This window comes from Zosterops lateralis (assembly GCF_965231275.1).
Source record: "Zosterops lateralis genome assembly, chromosome: 18".
Lineage (NCBI taxonomy): Eukaryota > Metazoa > Chordata > Aves > Passeriformes > Zosteropidae > Zosterops > Zosterops lateralis.
In genome coordinates, this window is record NC_139778.1 from 646,912 (window position 1) to 672,194 (window position 25,283).

General features: G+C 61.1%; 1 protein-coding gene across 1 annotated transcript; it reads left to right on the forward strand.

Annotated features, from left to right (window-relative positions):
- Positions 1–1,441: 1,441 nt before the first annotated feature.
- Positions 1,442–24,529, forward strand: ARHGAP44 (Rho GTPase activating protein 44; the record flags this gene model as incomplete). Its single annotated transcript, XM_083874701.1, has 21 exons — positions 1,442–1,540; positions 11,492–11,531; positions 12,410–12,514; positions 12,630–12,706; positions 13,954–14,065; positions 14,347–14,423; positions 15,069–15,186; positions 15,767–15,835; positions 15,906–15,987; positions 16,856–16,983; positions 17,190–17,301; positions 18,119–18,200; positions 18,528–18,608; positions 18,709–18,822; positions 19,228–19,319; positions 19,553–19,733; positions 20,347–20,364; positions 20,594–20,815; positions 22,529–22,608; positions 22,718–23,053; positions 24,375–24,529. The coding sequence occupies exons 1-21, from the start codon at positions 1,488–1,490 to the stop codon at positions 24,527–24,529; spliced, it is 2,334 nt and encodes a 777-aa protein (XP_083730827.1). The 5' UTR covers positions 1,442–1,487.
- Positions 24,530–25,283: the final 754 nt, after the last annotated feature.

Sequence of the window (25,283 nt, forward strand, 5' to 3'; positions counted from 1 at the left end):
CATCCCGCAGTAATGGTGCAATTTAGAATGGAAAAACGGGGAGAGGAAGTGCTGAGCCTGCACCAGCTGATGCCAGGGGAGATGCCAGGAGCTGCCCGGCTGTGAAACACTCCCAGATCCTCAGAGAGGCTGGGGCTGTGCTGCAGCAACAGTGCCACAGGCAGGAAAGGGTTCACACTGGGCATCAGCAGAGGCTTTGGGTTCCTGCAGCAGGAGCCCACCCCTCACCCCCATCCCTCTGCATTCAGCTGCTCGGGCTGAAAAAATCCTGGGGCACCTTCCGAGCCCGTTTTTCCATCTGGGAAGGCAGAACAACGGCTGCGGGGCCGCGAAGGAGCGGGAGCTTGGCGGGATCCAGCAGCGAGGGCGGCTCCCCCGACCAGGGGCTGCCCTGGGGCTCTGGGCCGCTCACAGCCCTGCCCGTGTCCCCCGGGTGGGTCCAGAGCCGGGACATGGAGCCCGGGATGGGGGGGAAGCCCCCGCCCTCAGGTGTGCCCTGAGCGGGGTTCACATCCTCAGGAGGATCAGTAGGTTCTGTTCATTCCACACCGAGATGCTCCAGGACGATTGAATCGATTAAATCAATAGAGCGCCTTTCCAACCCGGGCGGTGCCGGGGCGGGCAGAGGGGGCTGTGGGGGCTCAGCGCCCCGGGCAGAGGAGGAGCATCACCCCGGCTCTGCGGGGCTCGGGGGGCTCGGGGGGCTGTGGGGGCTCAGCGCCCCGGGCAGAGGAGGAGCATCACCCCGGCTCTGCGGGGCTCGGGGGGCTCGGGGGGCCCGGGGGGCAGGAGCGGCCGGGCAGAGGAGTCCCCCGGCTGGGCCAGGCTCCTGCCGTCCTGCCCGGGCCCTGGTCCGCCTCTGCCCGAGCTGCCCCGGCCCTTCAAAGCCGCCCCAGTCCCGAGTGTCCCCAATCCCGGGGGCTGGGGGGGCAGAGCTGGGGGTGCCGGGGCTGGGGGGGCCGCGGGAATCCGGGGGCGCTGCCAAAGGATGCAGGAGATGCCGGGGGATGCGGGGCCGGGCCGAGGGCGGCGAGGGGATGTCGGGCGGGTGTCACGGGACCCGAGGGGATGCAGGTGACGCCGGGCGTGCCGGGGGGATGCCGGGGGGACGCCAGGTGATGCCGAGGCCGTGTCCAGGGAGGCCGGAGGATGCCGGGGGGATGCCGGGGCCACGCCCAGGGATGCCGGGGGGGACGCTCGGCTCCGGGCTCGCTCCAAGACCCTCCCCCGGGCCGGAGAGCCCGGCGGGGCGGGCGGCCCCGGACTACATTTCCCATGGCCGCCGGGAGCGGGGGCGGCGCGGGGCGGCGCGGGGGGCGCGGAGCGCAGGCGGAGGCGCGGGGAGGCGCAGGGGCGGCGGGGCCCGCTCGGCCCGGCTCGGCTCGGCTCGGCCCGGCCCGGCTCGGCTCGGCTCGGCCCGGCCCGGCTCGGCGCCGGGCGGGGATGCGGGAGGGGCGGCCCCGCTGCCCGCCCGCACCGCCGCCACCATGAAGAAGCAATTCAACCGCATGCGCCAGCTCGCCAACCAGACCGTGGGCAGGTAGGGATGGATGCGATGGGATGAGGGTGGGGAGGGACCCTGCCCTGCCCATCCCTGCCCTGCCCTGCCCTGCCCTGCCCTGCCCTGCCCATCCCTGCCCTGCCCTGCCCTGCCCTGCCCAGCCCTGCCCATCCCTGCCCTGCCCATCCCTGCCCTGCCCATCCCTGCCCTGCCCTGCCCTGCCCTGCCCAGCCCTGCCCATCCCTGCCCTGCCCATCCCTGCCCTGCCCTGCCCTGCCCTGCCCTGCCCTGCCCTGCCCTGCCCTGCCCATCCCTGCCCTGCCCTGCCCTGCCCTGCCCAGCCCTGCCCATCCCTGCCCTGCCCATCCCAGCCCTGCCCATCCCTGCCCTGCCCATCCCTGCCCTGCCCTGCCCTGCCCCTGCCCATCCCTGCCCTGCCCATCCCTGCCCTGCCCTGTCCTGCCCTGCCCTGCCCAGCCCAGCCCATCCCTGCCCTGCCCTGCCCCTGCCCTGCCCTGCCCTGCCCATCCCTGCCCTGCCCATCCCTGCCCTGCCCTGCCCTGCCCCTGCCCTGCCCTGCCCTGCCCATCCCTGCCCTGCCCAGCCCTGCCCTGCCCTGCCCTGCCCTGCCCTGCCCATCCCTGCCCATCCCTGCCCATCCCTGCCCTGCCCTGCCCAGCCCTGCCCTGCCCTGCCCATCCCAGCCCTGCCCTGCCCAGCCCTGTGCCCTGTCCTGCCCTGCCCTGCCCATCCCTGCCCTGCCCAGCCCAGCCCAGCCCAGCCCTGCCCTGCCCAGCCCTGTGCCCTGCCCTGCCCTGCCCTGCCCTGCCCTGCCCTGCCCTGCCCGCAGCCCCATCCCTCACTCTGCCTCCTCCCGCCCGCCCCGCCCGGCCGCGCCCGCACCTGCCCGTCCCCAGCGCCCCAATCTGTGTGTCCCGCCTGCCCCACTGCCCTGATTGTCCCCCTTCCCTTCCTGCCCCACTGCTCCTCTCTGTGCCTGCACTGTGGCGGCCTCACTGCCCTCACCCCACACTCCGCCCGCTCCCCCGTTCCTGCCCCGGTCCCTGATGCTGCACCTGCCCCACAGAGGCCGCTCTGTGTGTCCTGCCTGCCCCAGCGCTCCTGCTCCGTGCGCGCCTCCCTGCCTGAGCCCTGCTTACCCCACTGGCCCAATTCCCCCTCCCTGCCCGCTCCCTGCTCACCCCACAGCCCTCCTGCCCCCTGTATGGCCCTTGCCCCGCTCCCTGCCCACTCCCTGCCCCTCTGCGTGTCCCTGTCCCTGCCCCACTGCCCCCCCCCCACACCCTTTATGTCCTTCCTGCCCATTCCCTGCCCGTTAAGCCCTGCCTGTCCCCCTACACCTGCCCCACTCCCTGCACCCTTTACCCGCTGTCCCCTGCCTGTCCCCCTGTCCTGCCCATCCCCTCTGTCCCAGGGCTGTGGGGACGGCCCCGCTGCTGTGGGGTGCCCCACTGCCCTGCCCCCCAGCACCCCTGGGTGGCCCTGCTGGCTGTGGGGCCGGGGGCACTCTGGGAATGCCCACGGGAATGCCCACGGGAATGCCGTGTGTGCCTGTGCATGGCCAGGCCTGCCTTTGATGGTGGCTGTTGTGTAATTCCTGGAGATTTTGCAGCGGGCAAGGGGAGGGGGGAGGAAAGAGGATTTATTTATTTTCCCTTCCCTTGGCAGCACTGGGGCACTGGCACAGCTGGAGCCGCATCCCCTTGGCATCCCCGGGGCTCCTGCCAGCACCCCCTGTGTCCCCCCGTGTGCCCCCATGTCCCCCACAGCACCGGGGGCTCATCCTGCTGCCTCGGGCTGCCCGGAGCGAGCACGGCCTGGGATGGCAGCGGCCCGGGCCTGGGGCTGTGGGAATGCTGGGCAGGAACAGGAATGTGGGGAGGAACGGGAATGTGTGGGGAAACACGGCTTGGGACCTCCGGGGGCTGCTGTGGGAATCGGCACAGGGGTGGTGCGGGAATGTGGTGTGTGAGCAGGGGATGTGTGAGCAGGGGATGTGTGTGGTGCCAGAGCGTGCTGTGGGATTGTGGCACAGGGAATGCGCGGGAACACGGTGCAGGACCGTGCTGTGGGATCATGGCACAGGGCAGGAGGCACAGGGAATGCTGTGGGGTTGTGGCACAGGGAATGCTGTGGGATCATGGCACAGGGCAGGTGGCACAGGGAATGCTGTGGGGTGGTGGCATAGGGCAGGAGGCACAGGGATGTGTGTGGGGTCATGGCACAGGGCAGGTGGCACAGGGACCCTGCTGTGGGGTCATGGCACGGGGCAGGTGGCACAGGGACCCTGCTGTGGGGTGGTGACACGGGGCAGGTGGCACAGGGACCGTTCTGTGGGGTTGTGGCACGGGGCAGGTGGCACAGGGAATGCTGTGGGGTGGTGGCACGGGGCAGGTGGCACAGGGGATGCTGTGGGGTCGTGGCACAGGGAATGCTGTGGGGTTGTGGCACAGGGCAGGTGGCACAGGGACCGTGCTGTGGGGTGGTGACACGGGGCAGGTGGCACAGGGACCGTGCTGTGGGGTGGTGGCACAGGGCAGGTGGCACAGGGACCCTGCTGTGGGGTGGTGGCACGGGGCAGGAGGCACAGGGACCCTGCTGTGGGGTCGTGGCACAGGGAATGCTGTGGAGTCATGGCACAGGGCAGGTGGCACAGGGAATGCTGTGGGGTTGTGGCACAGGGCAGGAGGCACAGGGACCGTGCTGTGGGGTGGTGGCACAGGGCAGGTGGCACAGGGAATGCTGTGGGAATGTGGTCAGGAGCGCTGGGAGCTGGCAGTGCCTCCCGCGGGGGATGTGGGGGAGGCTGTTCTGGGGACAGAAGGTGGGATTTTCCCGCGGCATTCGCGCTGGGCCCGGTTCCTTCTCCGGACCCTCCGGAGGAGTTGGACACGTTCCCACCCTCTGGGAATGGGGGCTGGGATGTCCCCAGGTCCCTGGCACGGCGTGGGGGCCCTGAGCCAGGCACTGCTCCCATCCCTGCTCCAAAATGGTGCTTGTGACAGGGCCAGGAGCGTCCTCCTTCCCACATCCCACCCGAGCATCCTGCTGTGCCCTCCCGCAGCCCTGGGAATGGCCCGGGGGCTCGGATAAACCCCCAATAATCCTCTTAGGCCACGTGCTGGGCAGCCGAGGGGCTCTGGAGGTACCCGAGGCCAGCGGGGGGATGCAGCCCCTCTTCCCTGGGATGGGGCACCTGGAGCATCCTCGAGGTTTGGCTGGAGCTGGCAGAGCATCCTTGTTCTCATCCCGGCTCTCCTGGTCCCCTCCTCAACGTGTTCATCCTTCCTGCTGTGGGGTCCTGAGGAGTCCTCTCCAGACAGCCGGGAATCAGGAGTAATAGAGAGGATCGAGAGATGAAAACAGAGAATCACAGGTGGAAATAAGGAATAATAGAGGAAAACAGGGAAAAATGAAAGGAAGTGGGGAAATAATACACGGAAATGTGGAATAATACATAGAAATGAGGGATGATTAATGGAACTGAGGCATAATTAATGGAAATAAGGAATAATTAGTGGAAATAAGGAATAAGAGTAGAACCTTGGTGCTTTGTCTCCCTGCAAGAGGCTCGCTGGGGGACAAACACTACAGCCTTTGGGGCTCTGTCCCCTCCTTGTCACTGAACCCCAGTGGGGTCCCCCTGTGGTGCCAGGGAATGGGACAGCCCCAGTCTGGGAATGGGGATCACCGGGATGGGTCCTACCCTGGGCTGAGGGCTGTGCTCACATGGGAGTTGTCTCCTGGGGGCATTGCTTCATCCCAGGACAGCGGGGACAGCAGGGACAGCAGGGACAGCAGGCACAGCAGGGACAGCAGGCACAGCAGGGACAGCAGGGACAGCTGCCCAGCCCCCCTGCAGGATGTGCACAGAGGTGTCCCAGCCCCTGATGACCTTTCCTGTTTTAGGTGATGTGGTTTCCATAAAAAAAGGAAGGAGAGAGGGGACTGAAGAGAAACCCCTCTCTGTGGGTCAGCAGGAGCCAGAGGGGACAGCTGGGGGCAGTCCTTGTCCCTGAGAGGAGGTCACACAGAGGGGCTGAGGGACAGGGCCAGGCTGAGCAGGACACTCAGGGCTGGGCCAGGACTGGGGGCAGGGTCAAGGTCAGGGGCAGGGCCAGGGCCAAGGTCGGCATCAGGGCTGGGTTGTATTTAGGGTTAGGGTCAGGCTTAGGGTCAGGCTTAGGGTTAAGGTCAGGGTTAAGGCCAGTATCAGTTCAGGATAAGGATCAGAACCAGGGAATAGCTGGGTCAGGGTAGGATCAAGCTCAGGGTTAGAGCCAGGGTCAGGTGAGGACTGTGTCCTTTCCAAATCTGGTCTGGAGCTCCGTGTCCCAGGTGCCATCACTGGGACCTTCTTGGCTCCACTTGGGCACTGAGGGCCAGCAGGGAGCCCCTTTCTCCGTGGGGAGAGCAGCAGCTCCCACAGGAGCTGGAGTGGGAGGTTGGAACCTCTGCTGGGCCCTGAGCATGGGGTTTATTTTATTTATTTTATTTTATTTTTTTGTATTGTTTTGTTTTGTTTTGTTTTGTTTTGTTTTGTTTTTTGTTTTGTTTTGCTTAGTTTTGTTTTGTTGTGTTATGTTGTATTTTGAATTTGTTTATTTAATTTCCTTTGGGTTTGGGGATTTTTTTTTTTTTTTTTAAATTTTTTTTTTTTTTTGGTCATTTCACTTGACAGAAAGAGCTGGGGATGCTCAGCCCAGCCCAGCCCCACACTCGGTACCCAACCTTGGGAAGAATTTCTGCGCCGGTCTGTGAGGGGCAAGAATATTTATCTTTGTGGGGTGGAAAAGGGGAGGAGAATCCAGCGGGTGGCTGTAGAACATCCTGAGGAGGTTCCCTGCCAAGTGCTTTTACCTTTATTTGTGTCTGTCCATCCCATCGGGAGGTCCCACCCTGGCTGCGGACAGAGGGACAGTGGCACCGGGGTGTCACCTCAGCCACCCCAGGCACGGGGACAGTGGCACCGGGGTGTCACCTCAGGCACTCCAGGCACAGGGACAGTGGCACCGGGGTGTCACCTCAGCCACTCCAGGCAGAGGGACAGTGGCACCGGGGTGTCACCTCAGGCACTCCAGGAACAGGGACAGTGGCACCGGGGTGTCACCTCAGCCACTCCAGGCAGAGGGACAGTGACACCGGGGTGTCACCTCAGCCACCCCAGGCACAGGGACAGTGGCACCGGGGTGTCACCTCAGCCACTCCAGGCACAGGGACAGTGGCACCGGGGTGTCACCTCAGGCACTCCAGGCACAGGGACAGTGACACTGGGGTGTCACCTCAGCCACTCCAGGCACAGGGACAGTGGCACCGGGGTGTCACCTCAGGCACTCCAGGCACAGGGACAGTGACACTGGGGTGTCACCTCAGCCACTCCAGGCACAGGGACAGTGGCACCGGGGTGTCACCTCAGGCACTCCAGGCACAGGGACAGTGACACTGGGGTGTCACCTCAGCCACTCCAGGCACAGGGACAGTGGCACCGAGGTGTCACCTCGGCCACTCCAGGCACAGAGACAGTGGCACCGGGGTGTCACCTCAGGCAGGGGGACAGTGGCACCGGGGTGTCACCTCAGGCACTCCGGGCAGAGGGACAGTGGCACCGGGGTGTCACCTCAGGGGCATTGGGTTTTTCCTCCTCGGCCTTTCTGAGCATCTCACGCCGTGTCCCCCACCCCGGGGGCAGTGGTGGCACCTGGGGCTGGATGTCACCTCGGTGGCTCACAGGGAGATGCTTTTCCAAGCCCCAGGACGGCCGCGCATCCAGACAAGGCCTTTAAACAGCGAGGGTTTATTCCTGCTGCAGGAATATCCGGCAAAGCAAGAAGGACATTTTCTTCTGCTTGCACGAAATAAGGGCAGAGGGAAATAAAAGCACTGCCTGAGATTTTCCCAGTGGGGTTTGAGGGAGGGAACAACACCCTGTAAATGGCTGGGTTCCCCATCTGGACTTGGGGGTGACTCGCTGCCAGCAGAACCCCCCGGGATCTTGGCTCCGGAGCCGGCACATCCCGCCAGCCCCGGGGATATTTTTATCCTCCTCGCAAAGAGGCAGCGCTGACAACCTGGAATATTCCTGGAGCGGGCTGAGGGCCCTGTCCCCGCTCCTGCAGCCTCAGGGCTCTGCAGGGCCTTCAGCAGGGTTTCTAAATGGGGATGGAGGAGGAGCAGAGGGCCCTGAGCATCCCCAGCCATGGGGATGCCAGCACTGAGCTCGCTGCCGGGAAAGGGGCAGGAGACGAGGATCAAACCCTTTCCTGCCTCGCAGACTCTGTCTCCCGTTTTGCTTTGCTCCCAGCCGTGGGCAGGATGGAAGGAGGCCGCTCCAGCCCTCCCTGCCTGTTCCTCCTGCTGCTCCAGCCTGGCTCGGCTGGGTGGGCAGCGCTCCCCGTGGCGTGGCTGTGTCACCAGGGCTGTGTCACCCGGCCTGTGCCACCGTGTCACCCGGGCTGTGTCACCCGGGCTGTGTCACCCGGGCTGTGTCACCGTGTCACCCGGGCTGTGTCACCCGGGCTGTGTCACCCGGGCTGTGTCACCGTGGCACCCAGGCTGTGCCACCCGGGCTGTGGCACCGTGTCACCCGGGCTGTGTCACCCGGGCTGTGCCACCCGGGCTGTGGCACCGTGTCACCTGGGCTGTGTCACCCGGGCTGTGTCACCCGGGCTGTGTCACCCGGCCTGTGTCACCTGGGCTGTGCCACCCAGGCTGTGCCACCCGGGCTGTGTCACCCGGGCTGTGTCACCCGGGGTGTCGCACCGTGTCACCAGGGCTGTGTCACCCGGGCTGTGTCACCCGGGCTGTGTCACCCGGCCTGTGGCACCGTGTCACCAGGGCTGTGTCACCCGGGCTGTGGCACCGGAGGAGGCGCCGGCGGGGCCGTGTCCCCACGTCGGGCTGGATGTTGCAGTCGGAGCCGTTTCCCGGGGGAGCTGAGCAGCGATTTGAGGAGATCAATATTTGATGTTTTGCTTCTCGCCTGCTGAAAAGGCGCTGGGAAAAATCCGCTGGGGCTCGGGGAGTGGCGGGTTTGAGCCGCCGGGATTGGTGTCCCCAGGGCGGCCGGGAGGGCGCAGGTGGCGGCACAAGGAGGGGACAGAATCCAGTCTGGATCACGGAGCCCGGCGCTTCCAGGGCCGTGGGTGGCACTGAGGGCCTTCCTCCTCTTCCTCTTCCCTCTGGCAAAGGCAGGGGATGGATGGCCCAGTGCTTTACCAGGGGGCTGCGGGTGAACCTCCCTCCCCTCCGGGCTTGAGGGGCTCCAGCACCTGGAATTTTCTCTCGGAAAAAGCAGGAGCGGGATGGAGCCGGGCACTGTCCGTGTGTCCGTGTGGGATGTGGGACAGCCCCGCCCCAGGGCCTTGGCTGGCTGTTTGTGCCACCCTCTCCAGCACTGGAGCTACTTTTAGGCTGGAGCGAGGAGAAATCAGGGAATCAGCGCTGGTAATTAAATAGCGATTAAATATTTATGAGCAGGCTGCAGCGAGGGGTGGCTGAGGCTGGGGTCAAAAGGGGTTTTGGGCAGGAGATGGAGTGAGGGGATTTTTGGGGCACCGTGGACGTGCTCTGCCTCCGGAGGTTCATCCCTGCTCCTGCTGTCCCCACACCAGGTGTGATGCTTTCCTACTCAGAGACAAATTGCCTTGCAATCCTTGCTGTGCTCAGAGTTTTGCTGGCTCAGGGACAAATCCAAGGCCAGCAGCTCCCTGTGGTGCGTGGCTGGAGCAGCAGAGGGGGACAGTGGTGGATGGTGCAGCCAGGCAGAGGTGGCTGGCACCAGGAGATGCTCCAGGGACACACAGGCTCTGCTGCCCCTCCCCAGGTCAAGGCTTTGGAAACTCGTGTGTTTATTTGGGAATCAACAGAATTTGCCTGACTGATGTTGATTTCTGCTGGCAGCAATGAGCTTGTGCAGCAGCAAAAGCCTGAGCACACCATGGCTGTGTCTCCACTCATTGGCTTTGGCTCTCCGTGGTCATTGTCCCTTTTTGTCCCTTTCCCCAGCTGCCTGCAGGGACAGAGTCTGCTGCTGTCTGAGCAGGGCCTGGGTTTGTGCTGGGAAAAACAGCTCGGGGTGGAAATCTGGAGGGGAAGGGGAGGAGCAGGATTTTGTTTGCCAAAAGGAAAGAGGCAAAGCTGGGAATGCTGGCTGCCTCTCCAAGGGATGCTCCCTCAGGATGCGTGTAACTCATATGGAATGAAGTTCTGGGAAATTAGGGACCAGACAGGGAAATTGGGGGTCTCTGCACCCCTCTCATCACTCATCCTTAAGGGGGATTGATTGGAGCAGCCCCTTTGCTTATCCCAATCCATAAAATGCTTCAACTGCTTGTTCTCCCTTTTGAAAGCCAAATTCCTCCCAGCCCGCTGGAGCATCCCAGGATGTGCAGGGCTGGCACAGAGGGTTGCTCTCCGGTGAAACCACAGGGGTTTCTCACACTGAGGATGTGCTTTAAAACAGATCAAGGCCATATTTTTTGTTATTCTCTTTGAAATGTTGTTTTCTGCTTCCCAAGCACACCTCAGAGTACAGCACGGTGTGGCTGCTGGGAGAGGGATCTGCCCGTGGGGCCTGGGATGTGCAAATCCCACCCACCTCCTGGCTGGGAGAGGAGAGAGTGCAGGAAAAAAAATCCCTTTTTCTGTTCAAGTGAGGAAGTGATTCCTGGGGAGTGAGCAGCAGGGATGTGCCAGCGGTGCCTCACTCTCTGCCACCTCCCACTCCTTCAGAATGCTAAAAATATCCCAAGCCGGGCCGGACGTTGTGGCTGTGCCCGTGAATATTTGCTGCTTTTTTCCCTGTTTGTGCTAATTCTGTGTCACTTCCAATCCTGTCTAAATGAGAGTGAAGGTGATTCCCAGAGGAGGAGGAGAAGCTCTTGCTCCCAGGTGGGCAGTCCTCCTCAGAGAGGTTCTGATCTGTTCGTTTCAATAATCCAATCTAAAAATTAAAATAAACAGGCTTTGTTTAGTTTAATTTCTTTTGAAATTTATTTTTAAACCACCCTAAATCAGGTGCTGGAACATCTTTCATGCCCAAAGCAGATTTAACGCAGTTGGTTTGGGGAGGTCCTGGCACAGGGTGCCCAGAGCAGCTGTGGCTGCCCCTGGATCCCTGGCAGTGCCCAAGGCCAGGCTGGACATTGGGGCTTGGAGCAGCCTGGGACAGTGGGAGGTGTCCCTGGGACAGTGGGAGGTGTCCCTGCTGTGGCAGGGGTGGCACTGGAGGAGCTTTGAGGTCCCTTCCAACCCGAACCATTCCATGATTCTGTGACTTTCTGCAAGGCTTTGGGTGAGGTGTATTTGGGCCACTCTTGTGCCACGCTCACTGTCTGAACCTTTCTCTATGTTTGCTCCTTATTTCCACTGTGCCAACACTCCCCTCGCTCTCTTCAAGCTGAGAATCCAGCTTGGATGGCAGGGAGGGACCAGACACAGGAAATAAAGGTGTTGTTTTCAGGGTGACAGCAGCAAGCTCTTGCTGTCCCCTGTTGAACATTTAGGGACCAGTTGGCTGAATCACCCCTCAGCCCCAGCTCAAATTGACAGAGCTCGTTTTTCCAAGTGAAAGGATGCACTGAATTTGTTAAAAACCCTGGGAAAAGGAATAAATTACACGGATGTGATGGTTTAAATGAGCCCAAGCAGCTGTGGTGCAGGGGCCCCGGGCTCTGGATGCTGCAGGTCCACGGGCCGGGGACGACGGGTTGTGTCTCCTGCAGCCCGGTATTCCTCCCTCGGGAAGGCAGCCGCTGCCACGGGCTCTGGATTGGTACCTGGCAGTGAGCCATGGAGATGCTCCATCAGTTCCTTCTTTAGGAGATGAGGGGATGGCTGGTGGGAGCAGAGATCCTTAAATCCACCCAGCATCCCAATGGAAAAACCCATCCCGGGCTCCATGGGGCACACGGGGTGCTGCACACACCCCACACCCTTCACCAATGGCTCCTCTCCTCTCTTGTGTTGCAGAGCAGAGAAGACCGAGGTGTTGAGTGAAGATCTACTGCAGGTGAGGTTCCCTCGGAGCCATCCCAGACACCTCCTGTGGAGGCTGCATCCACCAGCAGCTCCCTGGTGGTGCCACAGTGGCCCAGAGATCCCAGGGGATGGGATTCCTGGGAGATGGGATACTCTGGTAATGGGATCCCTGGGGGATAGTGATCCTGCAGTGATGGGATACTCTGGTGTCGCTGTGTCGGACACACAAAAGACGTGCAGGCAGCAGCAGGTCAAGCAGCAAAGGTTCTAATTTAATGTCTGACTCCATCCTTATATACATTTTGTACAGAAGGCCAAAGATTGGCCAAAAGGGTCACCACCTTATGAACATCATTGGTGGACTGGACCATCAATCACATTCCTCTTCCTAGAGAAGAAATATGTAAACACAGAGATAAGTTGTAAGAAAACAATATTGTTTATGTGAAGCGGCGTGGGGAAAGCTGCTGCAAAGGTACAGAACTTCACAGGCAAGAAAATTCAGGGCGACACTCTGGTGATGGGATCCTCCAGTGATGGGATCCTGGGGTGATGGGATCCCCAGATGATGAGTGATGGGATACTCTGGTGGTGAGATCCCAGGGTGATGGGATCCCTGGTGATGGGTGATGGGATACTCCAGTGATGGGATCCCTGGGTGATGGGTGTTGGGATCCTCCAGTGATGGGATCCCTGGGTGATGGGATCCCTGGGTGATCGGATCCCCGGTGATGGGTGATGGGATGCTCCAGTGATGGGATACTCCAGTGATGGGATGTTCCAGTAAGGGGATCCCCGGTGATCGGATCCCTGGTGATGAGTGATGGGATCCTCCAGTGATGGGATCCCTGGGTGATGGGATCCCTGAGTGACAGCATCCTCTGGTGATGGGCTCCATCACTTCTGCAGGTGGAGAAGCGGCTGGAGCTGGTGAAGCAGGTGTCCCACAGCACCCACAAGAAGCTGACAGCCTGTCTGCAGGGCCAGCAGGGCCTGGACACTGACAAGCGCTCGGTGAGAGCGGCGGGGCTGGGGGCTCTGGGGTCCAGGGATCTGGGGATCCACTGGATCTGGGGGATCCAGGGGATCCAGGGATTCGGGTCGGAGCACAGCCCCTCTCTCTTTGCAGAAGAAGCTGCCGCTGACGACACTGGCTCAGTGTCTGATGGAGGGATCAGCAGTGCTGGGGGATGACTCCCTGCTGGGGTAAGGGGGACTGGGGCGGGAATGTGCCGGGAATGTGCCAGGAATGTGCTGGGAATGTACTGGGAATGTGCTGGGAATGCTGTTGGGAATGTGCTGGGAATGTGCTGGGAATGTGCTGGGAATGCTGCTGGGAATGTGCTGGGAATGCTGTTGGGAATGTGCTAGGAATGCTGCTGGGAATGCTGCTGGGAATGTGCTGGGAATGTGCTGGGAACGTGCTGGGAATGTGCTGGGAATGTGCTGGGAATGTGCTGGGAATGCTGCTGGGAATGTGCTGGGAATGTGCCAGGAATGTGCTGGGAATGCTGCTGGGAATGCTGCTGGGAATGTGCTGGGAATGTGCTGGGAATGCTGTTGGGAATGTGCTGGGAATGTGCTGGGAATGTGCTGGGAACGTGCTGGGAATGTGCTGGGAATGTGCTGGGAATGTGCTGGGAATGTTGCTGTTCCCTGTCTCCAGTGCCAGATAATGGAGGGGCTGGGGGGATCTCGGTAGTTAATTCTTCTCCTCCTTGTACAGGCTGAGGTCCTGTGAGCATGCAATAAAATCTGCATACATTTATCTTTATTTTTAAAACACTTTTTAAATATATGGTGTGCATTTATATTTGAGCTATTACTGTTTATATTCTTATATGTGGTTTATCCTTATTTTTATATATATATGTACATTATATATATATGTATTATAATTTATATAGTTAGCTATATTTTACAAATATTTGTATGTGATTTATTATTATTTCTATATTTGATTTATTTATTTATTTATTTATTTATATATTTCAAGTCCATACAATTTCAGACTGGCCTAATAATAATGTATAATATAACTCTGATACATAACACAATACACAATAATATATAACAACATAATATAGCTAATAATATGTCATAACATGATATTTATAATATTTATATTTACCAGGGGTACTGGGTGCCAGTCCTGGAGCTCTGGGGGTGCTGGGTGCCAGTCCTGGAGCCCCGGGGGTGCTGGGTGCCAGTCCTGGAGCCCCAGGGGTACTGGGTGCCAGTCCTGGAGCCCCAGGGGTGCTGGGTGCCAGTCCTGGAGCCCCGGGGGTACTGGGTGCCAGTCCTGGAGCCCCAGGGGTACTGGGTGCCAGTCCTGGAGCCCCGGGGGTGCTGGGTGCCAGTCCTGGAGCCCTGGGGGTACTGGGTGCCCCTGTCCCCGCCCTGGGGCAGGACAGTCCCGCTGTCCCCAGCCCCAGCCGTGCCTGTCCCTGCAGGAAGATGCTGCGGCTGTGCGGGGAGGCCGAGGACAAACTGGCGCAGGAGCTGATCCACTTTGAGCTGCAGGTGGAGAGGGATGTCATCGAGCCGCTCTTTGTGCTTGCTGAGGTGAGCTGGGGGTCCCCAGGGAACCCTTTTCCTGCCCTCATCCAGCTCCCCAGGAAGTTTTGATCCCCCAAGGCTGCTTCTCTCGGGTTCTGGAGCTGGGGCTGTCGAGGTGTGTCACGCTCCTTGGAGGGATCAGCAGGGCCATTTCCCTGAGGATGTTAAATTCAAGAGTTGCATCCTTACCCACCCAGCCTGCCCCAGCCCAAACTGCCGGGTTGTGACCCATCCCTGGACACCTCTCCAGGGGTGCTCACCTCCTCCTCCTCCCTGTGTTGTTGCAGGTGGAAATCCCAAATATCCAAAAGCAGAGGAAGCACTTGGCGAAGCTCGTGCTGGATATGGACTCCTCCAGGACGAGGTAGGAAGTGCCTTCAAGTGTTTCATAGAAAATGAACATTCCCAAGCTGTGGGTAGCTCCCAGGAGAGCAGCTCCTGGGCCCCTGGCACTGCAGTTCCCTTGGGACAAGGAGTCCTGGCTGTGTCTCCATGAGCCTTGAGTCAAGCTCTGCAGTGAGCCATCACTTCTGCTCCTGTCTGCAGAACCCACAGATTCCTTTTCCTTGCCTGTCCTCTGCAGCAAAAGTGTATTTTTTTTTTTTTTTTTTTTTTCTGTCAGAAAGGGTTATTTTGTACTTTTTTCCCTGCCTTGGTGAGTTCTGTTGCAGTGACACCGAGGGGAGCTGGGATGACTCGGGATTGTCCCATGGCACCGTTGAGTTGTCCAAGCCCCCACTCCAGCATGTCCTGGGAGAGGTCTGAGAGGTGTCCAAAGTCCCCAGCATGATGTCCCGGCTCTCCCATCCCCTTCCCCTCTCTTCCCACCTGCACATGGCTCCATATCCTGCTGAAAGGAATTCCTTCCCTGGAGCCCCGCGTGTGCAGTGCTGTGGGGACAGGCATGGTTGGGGTGCCAAATCCCAGCCGCACTGGGATCATCTCCTGATGACCCTGCAGGGCCTCCGGGATGTGGCCACTGCTCTGAGCGTCCCTGTCCCTCCCACAGGTGGCAGCAGTCGGTGAAGTCCTCGGGGCTGGCCAGCAACCTGCAGCCCTCGGGCGCCAAAGCCGACGCTCTCAGGGAGGAGATGGAGGAGGCAGCCAACAGAGTGGAGATCTGCAGGGTACTGGGGCTCCTTCTGGCCCAGGGGCGTCTGTGGGCTCCCAGTCCCTGGGGAAAGCTGCAGCCTCTCCTCTCACCCTGCTCCGCATCTTCCTTCCCCCCCTGCGTGTGCTGCCCCCTCCTCTGGCTGCCCCCCAAAGGCAGTGGCTGTGGGTGATGCTCCCCAGCCAAGCAGGATGTCCCCAGTTGCTCTGTCCCCATCCTCCACATCCCCGGGAGCTGGAGGGGCTCCCATTCCCTGGGAACACCTCCTGGCAGAGCTCAGCACCGATCCTGGCACTGGTGGGGACATTTCTCAACCTTCTCTGTGCTGGGTTTATTTCCATCATTTTCAAGCACTGAGGGACTTTCATCCCCTTTCCATGGGATAAGAGGGAGTCTGATCTTCCTTCTTTGTGCACTCTGGGGGCTCAGGTTGCAGTGGGGGTGGCTCCTGAACCTCCCCTGACACCCTAACCTTCACCCCGTGTCACTCTGGCTTTTTCCTGGGCCTGGAGCTCCCTCCTGATGGCCGGGGCAGGGCCGTGCTGGTGGCCCTGGGGCAGCAGGGGAGGGACAGTGATGGATCTCTGCCCCCGCAGGACCAGCTCTCGGCTGACATGTACAATTTTGTGGCCAAAGAAGTCGACTATGCAAACTATTTTCAAACTGTAAGTGCTCCCCAGCCCCGGGGCTGTCCCTGTCCCCGCAGCACGGTGACCCAGTGCCATGTCCCTGCAGCTGATCGAGGTGCAGGCCGAGTACCATCGCAAATCCCTGGCGCTCCTGCAGAACTTCCTGCCACAGATCAAAGCCCAGCAGGGTGAGTGCCCACAGCTCTGTCCCACTCCTGCCTGTGACAGGCTCTGTGACCCCACAGGGGCAGCCGAGCAGCCTCCCTTTGCTTGCCCTGCCTGTACCCACCTGTCCCAGTGCTGGGAGAGGATCCCATCCCACTGGGCTGGGGGACAGGATCCATCTGCATGGGCAGGGAAAAACCTGCCCCAAGGCGTTGAGGGTGGGCAGGCCCTGGCACAGGGTGCCCAGAGCAGCTGGGGCTGCCCCTGGATCCCTGGCAGTGCCCAAGGCCAGGCCATGGCAGGGGGCACCGGGTGGGCTTTAAGGTCCCTTCCAATCCAAACTATTCTGGGATTCTGTGGAGATCCCCATTGAATGCAGCTGGAATCTCATCCCTGAGTGGGGGTTTGGTGGGGTCTCTCTGGGGGTGCAGCATCCAGAGGCTCTGGGCTGGGAGCCCCAGGTTGGGGTGAGCCCCAGGCAATGGCCCCAAAAGCAGCAACTCCCCAGGCCAGGGCTCCTGGTGCTGCTGTCACTGCAGCAGGGCAGGGAGGGATTTCCTATTTTATTTTTCTCTCTATCCCATTAAATATTCCTGCCTTAAACTGTGATGGAAGAAGGTGAGAATATTGCAAAGGTTTGCCTGTTGCTACCCCTGTGAAAAATGTTATCCAGCTCCTTTGAAATCCTGTGACAGCTCAAAAACACATTGCTTGGATTTTAAAAAAAAGCACTTCCCAAGCTGCCCAGGCCAGAGATGCAGGGTTCTGTTCTTCTAACATCACCCATACAGAGTATTTTGCTGCCAAAACTGTGACCCAAGGGCCTTTTGGGGAGGGGCTGCCAGATCTGGCACCACCCTCCCTCTCCTGTGCCCCCTGTGCCCATGACAGAGGCGTGGGTGGAGAAGCCCTCCTTTGGGAAGCCCCTGGAGGAGCACCTGGCTGTCAGCGGGCGGGAGATTGCCTTCCCCGTGGAGGCCTGTGTGACCATGCTGCTGGAATGCGGGATGCAGGAGGAGGTGAGTCCCTGCTGGAAGGAAGGATGCAGGAACAGGAGAGTCCCTGCTGGAGGAGGGGACAGGAGGAGTGAGTCCCATGCCCCATCCTTGCTGGACACGATGGAAGGGGTCCCGGGTGTCCCCAGGGCCAGGGTGAGGAACTGGGGGGCTCCAGGGACATCCCCAGCCCCAAGCCTTGTCCAACACTCTCTGTGCCCTCGGCCCAGGGTCTCTTCCGAGTGGCTCCCTCGGCCTCCAAGCTGAAGAAGCTCAAGGCTGCCCTGGACTGCTGCGTGGTGGACGTGCAGGAGTACTCAGCTGACCCCCATGCCATTGCAGGTGGGGCTCCTCGGGGCGGGGGGGCTGCTCCAGGCACCCCCAAGGGCACCCTGAGGGGCAGAAGTGGCACCAAGTCCAGCTGGACACCAGGAACCAGTGGTGCAGTCCAGGGCTGTTTCTGGGTCTGATTTTGTCCAGTTAATTTTTTCATTAATTAAGAGCCTGGCTGATAGGGCAGAGTGCCCCCTCAGGGAGCAGGCAGGTGACACAGCCTGGGACAGTGGCAGCCCCAGAGAGGTGCTGCCATCCAGAGGGACCTGGCCAGGCTGGAGGTGAAGAAAACAGGGACGCAACCATCATCCAGTCACACTAATGAGGGTGACACTGAGGAGGTCAGGAAGATTCACGTTAACATCAAACTTCCCATCTTCTCTCACCTTTTCTGGGGGAGAATGCCCTCCTTAAGCACAGATCCCAACCCCTGGGGCTTCTCTGGAGTGTTGGCTGGGTCTCCACAGCCTCTCTGCTCCCCTCGGGGAATGGGGCTCTGGCAGGCACAGGATTGAACCCTGGCTTCCCAAGGGGAGCCCAGCACAGGGAGCTGGGAATGTCCCAGGCAAAAATGAGGGATGGAGACCTGGGGAAACACCTGGGGGAGGGAACTGGGCAGGTTCTGGAAGGGACTAGGGGGTGACAAGGTGAGCACTGGGGGTGCCCCAGGCTGCCCCAAGCCGGGGAGCCCAGTGGGTGCTCTGGGGTGTGCTGGGTGGGAAGGCTGGGGGGATGTGAGTCCAAGTGCCCAGGAGCAAAACCCACCTGGTGCCCAACAGCTGGTGCTGCCCACAGTGCCAATCCCCGTGTCCCCTGTGTGCCACAGGAGCCCTCAAGTCCTACCTGCGGGAGCTGCCCGAGCCCCTGATGACCTTCGAGCTGTACGAGGAGTGGATCCAGGCCTCCAAGTGAGTCTGGACATCCCCCCATTGCTCTGTGGCACAGGTGGGACAGCCTGGCTCCCCCGTGGATGGTTTGGGGGTTTTCTGGCACAGTTCACAGCATTTGGGATGTTTCCTGTGGGCTCTGAGAGCCGTGGAGGGGTGAGAGGTCCAGCATCCAAAGGGTTTCCTTCTCCTTGGGACAAGTTTTGGGACAAATTTTTTAATTTACTTACAAAATGTTGGTGGCAGCCTGAGGGTCTCACAGGGTCCCCAGGGGTGGGGCTGGGGGGGGGTCCACAGCCCCGGGGCAGGGTGGGGATGGGAGTAAGGCCCTGTCCCACCTCCCTGCAGCATCCCGGAGCAGGAGAAGCGGCTGCAGGCTCTCTGGAACGCCTGCGAGAAGCTGCCCAAAGCCAACTACAGCAACATCAGGTGAGCCTGGGGCCAGCAGGGCACGGGGAGGGGACACCGAGGGGGTGACCACCCGGAGGGGGTGACCCAGGCACTGACCCCTTTGGGGTCTGCTCTCCAGGTACGTGATCAAATTCCTGGCCAAGCTGACCGAGTACCAGGACATGAACAAAATGACCCCGAGCAATGTGGCCATCGTGCTGGGGCCCAACCTGCTGTGGCCACAGGCTGAGGGGTGAGTGCTGGGGGGGGGCTGAGGGGCAGATCCTGCTGGGAATCCTGTTGGGGTGAGTGCTGGGGGCGGCTGAGGGGCAGATCCTGCTGGGAATACTGGGAATCCTGCTGGGATCCTGCTGGGAATCCTAACGGGAATGGAACTCTCTTGGGAATCCTGCTGAGAATCGTACCGGGAATGGAACCCTCTTGGGAATCCTGCTGGGAATCCTACCAGGAATGGAACCCTCTTGGGAATCCTGCTGGGAATCCTACCGGGAATCCTGCTGGGAATCCTACCAGGAATGGAACCCTCTTGGGAATCCTGCTGGGAATCCTACCGGGAATCCTGCTGGGAATCCTTCTGGGAGCCCTGTTGGGAGCCCCGCTGGCCAGCAGGAGTTGCTGAGCTGCCGTCCCCCTGCAGGAACATGACAGAGATGATGACAACACTGTCACTGCAAATCGTGGGCATCATCGAGCCGCTCATCCAGCACGCCGACTGGTTCTTCCCAGGAGGTAGGGCGTGCCCCGGGGACACCTGGGCCTCCTGGTGCCTCCTGACACCTCCTGGGGACGGGGCTCAGAGCTCCCAGGTTTGGTTTTGCTGGAGCTCAGGCAGGGCTCTGGCCAGACTCAGCACAGCACTGATCCCAGCCCAGCTTCTCCAGCACCCCCTGAGCATCCCTACAACGCCAACACCCGCAGTCCCTCCCCTCCCTGAGGACACCCAATGTCCTGTGTCCCCCCAGACATCGAGTTCAACGTGACAGGGAACTACGGCAGCCCCCTGCACGTGAACCACAACGCCAACTACAGCTCCATGCCCTCCCCGGACATGGAGCACGGCGAGCGCCGGCAGCACGAGCAGGCCCGGCGGCCCCTCAGCGTGGCCACCGACAACATGATGCTGGAATTCTGCAAGAAGGATGGGTAGGGATGCTGACGGCCTCGGGGAGAGGGTGGGCTGGCTTTGACACCGCCCCAGGGGCAGCAGGAGAGGATGCTCAGAGTCCCCGTGGGATGGCACTGAGCTGGGGGAGGTTGGGTGGTCGCAGGGTGGAGGGACCCTCTGCTTTCCGTGCCAGGCTCTTGGGGGGGCTCAGGGTGGAGCCCAGGGCTCCAGGCCTGCCCCCAGCCCATTCAGTTGGGAGTGGGTCGGCCCACGGGCTGCTGCTGGGGCTGTGCCATGCCAGGGACAGGTGTCCTGGTGTCCTCAAGGTCTCCAGGATTTGCTGGGGGGGAAATTTCCATTTCCCATTTCCAGCCTGTGCATGTCCCCCCTCCCTGACATCTCACAGGGACCTCAAAGAGTCGAGTTGGGCTCCAGAAATGACCCCAGGACTCCGCCCAGCCCAAAAGTGTCCCCATTTCCAGAAGATATCCCAGCTGTCCCACCAGTGGCACAGTCTGGTCCCTGCTCAGCCCACCTGCCCCTCTCTCAAAGCCCCTCACGGCTCCTTTGCCCGGCAGTGACCTCTCCCCTGTGCACTCTCCAGTTTTAGGGGGTTTTCATGTTAATAATCCTTTGTTTCTGCCCATGCAGCCTTAGGAAAATCCAAAGGTACTGTATCCTCCGCAGGCTGCTGGGAGGTTGCTGGGTGGCTGCCGGTGCCTGCTGCTTCCTGGGGAGGGGAGAGGCTGCCGGGGGGTGGCACAAACCCATCCCACACTTCCCCCCCTGCCCTATCCCCCCGTAGTTTCATTCCCAGCAGTTTCCCGGTGGAAGAGGCATTTTTAGGGAGCCGGCAGGAGCGGCCAAGGAGTGCTGACCCCCCTGTCTGTGTCCCCAGCATGGGTGTCAGGGTGATGGACACCTCGTGGGTGGCTCGCCGAGGCCCCTCCGCGGGGCGCAAGGCGAGCTCGGCCCCCCCGAGCGCGCAGCCCCCGGCGCCGCCCGCCGAGCTCCCGCCCACGCCGCACTCGCCCATTCCCGAGCAGCCGCCGGACAGTTCAGCAACGCCCTCCACGCCTCCCGTCAGCTTCGGCTTCCCCACGGCAGCCGAGCGGACAAGGTAAGGCCACCGGCACCCCTGTCCCCGAGCCGGGGAGGCCGGCAGGAAACAGCCTCACCTGCCGGAGAGGATGCTCAGCATCCCTGGGGGAGGAGCAGAGTCCCGGGGGCAGCAGGAGAGGAGCAGAGTCCTGGGGCAGCAGGAGAGGATGCTCAGCATCCCCGGGGGAGGAGCACAGTCCAGGGGCAGCAGGAGAGGAGCACAGTCCTGGGGCAGCAGGAGAGGAGCACAGTCCTGGGGCAGCAGGAGGGGATGCTCAGCGCCCCTGGGAGAGGAGCAGAGTCCTGGGGCAGCAGGACAGGACGCTCAGCGTCCTCACAGCCACCACCACATCCCCTTCCTGCTATTCCCATGAGAACCGCGCTGCCTTCGGGGATTTTCTTGGGGGCCCCTTGCCCCAGTGTCACTGGGCTGGAGCAGAATTTGGGCTGCAGGTGCTGCAGGAAGGGGCAGAGAAATCCCTCAGGGAGCCCAGGGCCCTCTGAGACCTTCGCCTGCCCAGTCTGAATCCAGCTTTAGGAGAAAACGCCTAAATGCCCCTTTTCTGCCCCAGAAGGGAAGCAGAGCCGGGGCGGGGCGCTCACACCTGCCCCAGAAGGGAAGCGGAGCCGGGGCAGGGCGCTCACCCCTGGGGAGGGGCAGCCCCGGGAGGGTCCCGCGCCGCTCCCCCGCACCCGCCAGCGCTTCTTCTGCTCTTTTACGAATTCTCCCTCGCTTCTGCCGGTTTTTACGGTGCTTCTGTACCTTTGCAGCCGGCCCGGCCCGGCACTGCCTGGGGCGGCGGGGGCTGAGGAACCCCGGGGGGCGGGAGGGGACACCCGGTGCGGGCCGCGGGAAGGAGCTCACGGCTCTCCCTCTTCTTCTTCTCCCTCTTCTTCTTCTTCTTCTCCTTCTCCTTCTCCTTCTCCTTCTTCTCCTTCTTCTTCTCCTTCTTCTCCTCCTCCTTCTTCTTCTTCTTCTTCCTCTTCTTCTTCTTCTTTTAATTGTTATGGCTCATCTTTTACGTTTCCCTTTTATTTCCTTCTTTATTTTTTTTTAAATAATATTTTTCATGGTTTTTGAGTTTTCTTCACTTTTTTTTTTTTTTTTTTTTGTGTGTTTACGGTTATAATTTAATTATCTTTTCGTTACTTTTTTTCTTTTCGTTTACCGTTATAATTTAATGATCTTTTCTTTACTTTTTTATTTTTTTTTTTCGTTTACCGTTATAATTTAATGATCCTGTATTTTTTTTGGTTTTAATTTTATTTGTTATTATTTGAATGTTTAATCTTTGATTTTCATTGTTTTATTCCTATTTTTCATTTATTTTCATCTAATTTATTTAATTTTTTTGGTTTTAATTTTATTTTGTTTATTCTTTGCCTTTTTATGCTTGAAACTTTTCCTTTCCCTTTGGTGTTTTCGTTTCTCCTTTCCTTTCCTTTCCTTTCCTTTCCTTTCCTTTCCTTTCCTTCCCTTCCCTTCCCTTCCCTTCCCTTCCCTTCCCTTCCCTTCCCTTCCCTTCCCTTCCCTTTTTCCTGATTTTGCGGGGTTTTCCCTTTCCCCCTCTCCCCCTTTTCTTTCCCTTTTCCCCTTCCCTTTTCATCTTTCCTTTTTTCTTCCTCCCCATCCCCATTTTGCGAGTTTTTTCTTTTTTTTTTTCCCCTGTTCCTTGCATTTCCCTTTCCTTTCCCTTTCCCCTGTTGCTCTCCCCCCCCCGTGCCCCCCCAGCACTTTGAAGCCCCCGGAGGTGTCCCCGTGCCCGCCCCCCGCCCCCGCGGCCGAGCAGAGCCCGCACTCGCTGCGCAAAGGTAGGAGCGGCTGGGCCGGGGGCTGCGCTGGGGGCTGCGCTGGGGGCTGCGCTGGGGGCTCCCCCGGTGCCCCCGGCCTGACGCCCCCGTCGCTTGTCTCGTCCCGCAGGGGCCAAGAAGCCGGCGCCCATCCCGGCCCGGGCGGCGGCGGGGGAGCAGCCGTCCCCGGCCAGCCTGTCCCCCACCCCGCCCAGCACCCCGTCCCCGTACGGCCCCCCCGGGCCGCCCCCCGGAGCCTCCCCCGGGGCCGGGGCCGGGCCGCCCCCGCCGCTGCCGTCCCCCGCCGCCGCCGTCGCCGCCCCCCGCGCCCGGGCCGCCCCCAAAGCGCGGCCGCGCCCCGCTCTGCCCCCCCCGCCGCAGCCGCCCCCGGCCGCGCCCGCGCCCCCCCAGCCCCCGGAGCCGCCCCGCACGGACACCGCGGGCCCCGGGGACGGCGCGCTCACAGGTAACCCCGCCGGGGGGGGGCTCCCGGGGGGGGGGCCCGGTCCCCCAGGACGGGGACAATGGCCCTGAGGAGGTGGTGATGTCCCCAGGAAGGTGACACTCTCCCCGGAGAGGTGAAGCTGTCCCTTTGAAAGGCTAAACTGTGCCCCGGGAGGTGGCGGTGTTCCCCGGGAGGTGGCGGTGTTCCCCAGTGTCCCTGGAAAGGCAGATCTGGCCCCGGGAAGTCGGTGATGTCCCCAGAACAGTGACAATAGTCCAGGCAAGGTAGAACTGGCCCCAGCGAGGTGGCGCTGGCCCAGGACGGTGCCCACATCCCCCGAGGGTGGCCGTGCCCTCGGTAAGGCGGTGATGCCCCTGGAAAGGCAGAACTGTCCCCAGGGCGATGATGACGAGCCGGGGAGGTGGCAATGCATGGAGAAGCTGGCTGTGTTCCCTGCGGGGTGGCAGTGTCACCAGGGATGTGACATCCCTGGGAGCTGTGCTGCTGTCCCCGCTGCTCTGCACTCCCTGGCCCGGGGCTGTGCTGGGGCCGTGTCCCCCGGGGTCCCTGCCCTGCTGGAGGGGGGGACAGCCAGGGGAAGGCTTTGTGGAAGGGCCAGGTGGCTTTAGGGACCATGGAAGACACACAGGCTGGGGGACTGTCCCAATGTCCTTTCCACAGGAGCTGGCAGGGCACAGGGCTCTGTGCCATGAGTGGCAGTGAGGGGCTGGTCACAGTGTCCCCAGGGGCTGGACAAAGGCCGGCCCCACCTGCCTTTGGGTGGTGTTGGCATCGGTGTTGCTGCGCCAATGCACGGCCGTGGGCCTGGCAGGGCACCCTGGCACGGGTGCACCCCTGGCGTCACCTTTGGCATCACCCCTGGCTCAGATCCAGCTCCCCTGGCCCACTGTGGGACAAGATCCTGAGCGACATCCCTGAGCAATATCCCTGAAAAATATCTCTGAGCAACATCCTTTAGAAATATCCCTGGGAATGCCCCTTGGAATGTCCCTGAGCTGGGCAGGAGCGGCTGAAGTGCTTTTCCCACCCGAGTGGGTTCCTCTGCTCTCAGCAAGGGACACGGTGACAGCACCTGTCTGTGGCTGTGCTCACCCTGCCACTTCAGGGGTGCGGCCTCACCCTCCGGCTCCCCTGGCAGAGGGGACAGCAGTGTCACTGCTCCCTTTGAGACAGAGCTCCGCGGGACACGAGCAGTGCGTGGGGACAGCTGGTGTCACCACCCTGCCTCGGGTGGGGTCCCCAGAGCACAGGGCGGTGGTGCCAGCCCTGCTGGTGGCACTGACACGGCGCTGGCTGTCCCCATCACGGTGCCCTCCCGCAGGTCTGCTCCGTTTTGAGGTCCCCTCCCTGCACGTGTCCCCGGAGGCCGCGCCGTGCCGGGAGCCGCTCGAGGCCGCGCAGAGACTCTCGGGGCCCAGCCTGAGCCCGCGGCAGGAGGAGGAGGAGGAGGAGGAATCGGAGAGCACGGCCCTATGACAGTGTCCCTGTCCCCCAGCTCATCCACGCGGCACCCAGGGGCCAGCACTGGCCACCGGCACCGAGGGCCACGGGCCAGTTCCGGGGGGCAAAGCGCCTGGTTTGGGGGCGGCCGCCATTCTTTAGTTCATTTTTGTTCGCCTTATCCAGACTTTGCCTTTGAAGCGGGTGCCTGCCCCCCCACCCCGCAGCACCCACCACCCTGGGGTGGTGCCACCACACCCCCCGTGCCCCGAGGCGGGTGCCACTGGGTGCTGGCCAGGTGACGAGGAGCTCACTGGTGCTTTGCAGTGGGATTTCCTTTTTTCGGCTTCTTCCCCCTCCGCTTGTTTGGGAGCAGGATGGGACCTGACCAGCAATAACCTGGGGATGCAGGATGTGCCCCCCCAGCTCTCGGGGCGCTGGCGGGGGAGCTGCACGTCCCTCAGCACCCTCTGTGCCCGGGGGTTGGTGGCTTTGGTCGTGCATGCACAGACAAATTAACCTTCTACCCTTTCCAGAGAGAGAAGATCTATCTATATATATATATCAGCAGATATATATATATATATATATATTCTATATTTGTATATATAGAGAGAGAAATTATAGAGAGATTTGTTTTATCTGGAGCCATTCCAGCCCGGCCGGGGTGAGAGGGAGGATGGAAATGGCAGCGCTTCGCCCCCGTCCCGCTCGCGCCATGCCCCCTGCCCCAGGTGGGCACTGGGGGGGCACCAGCACCCCAAAGCAATCAATAAATCCAATAAATCCG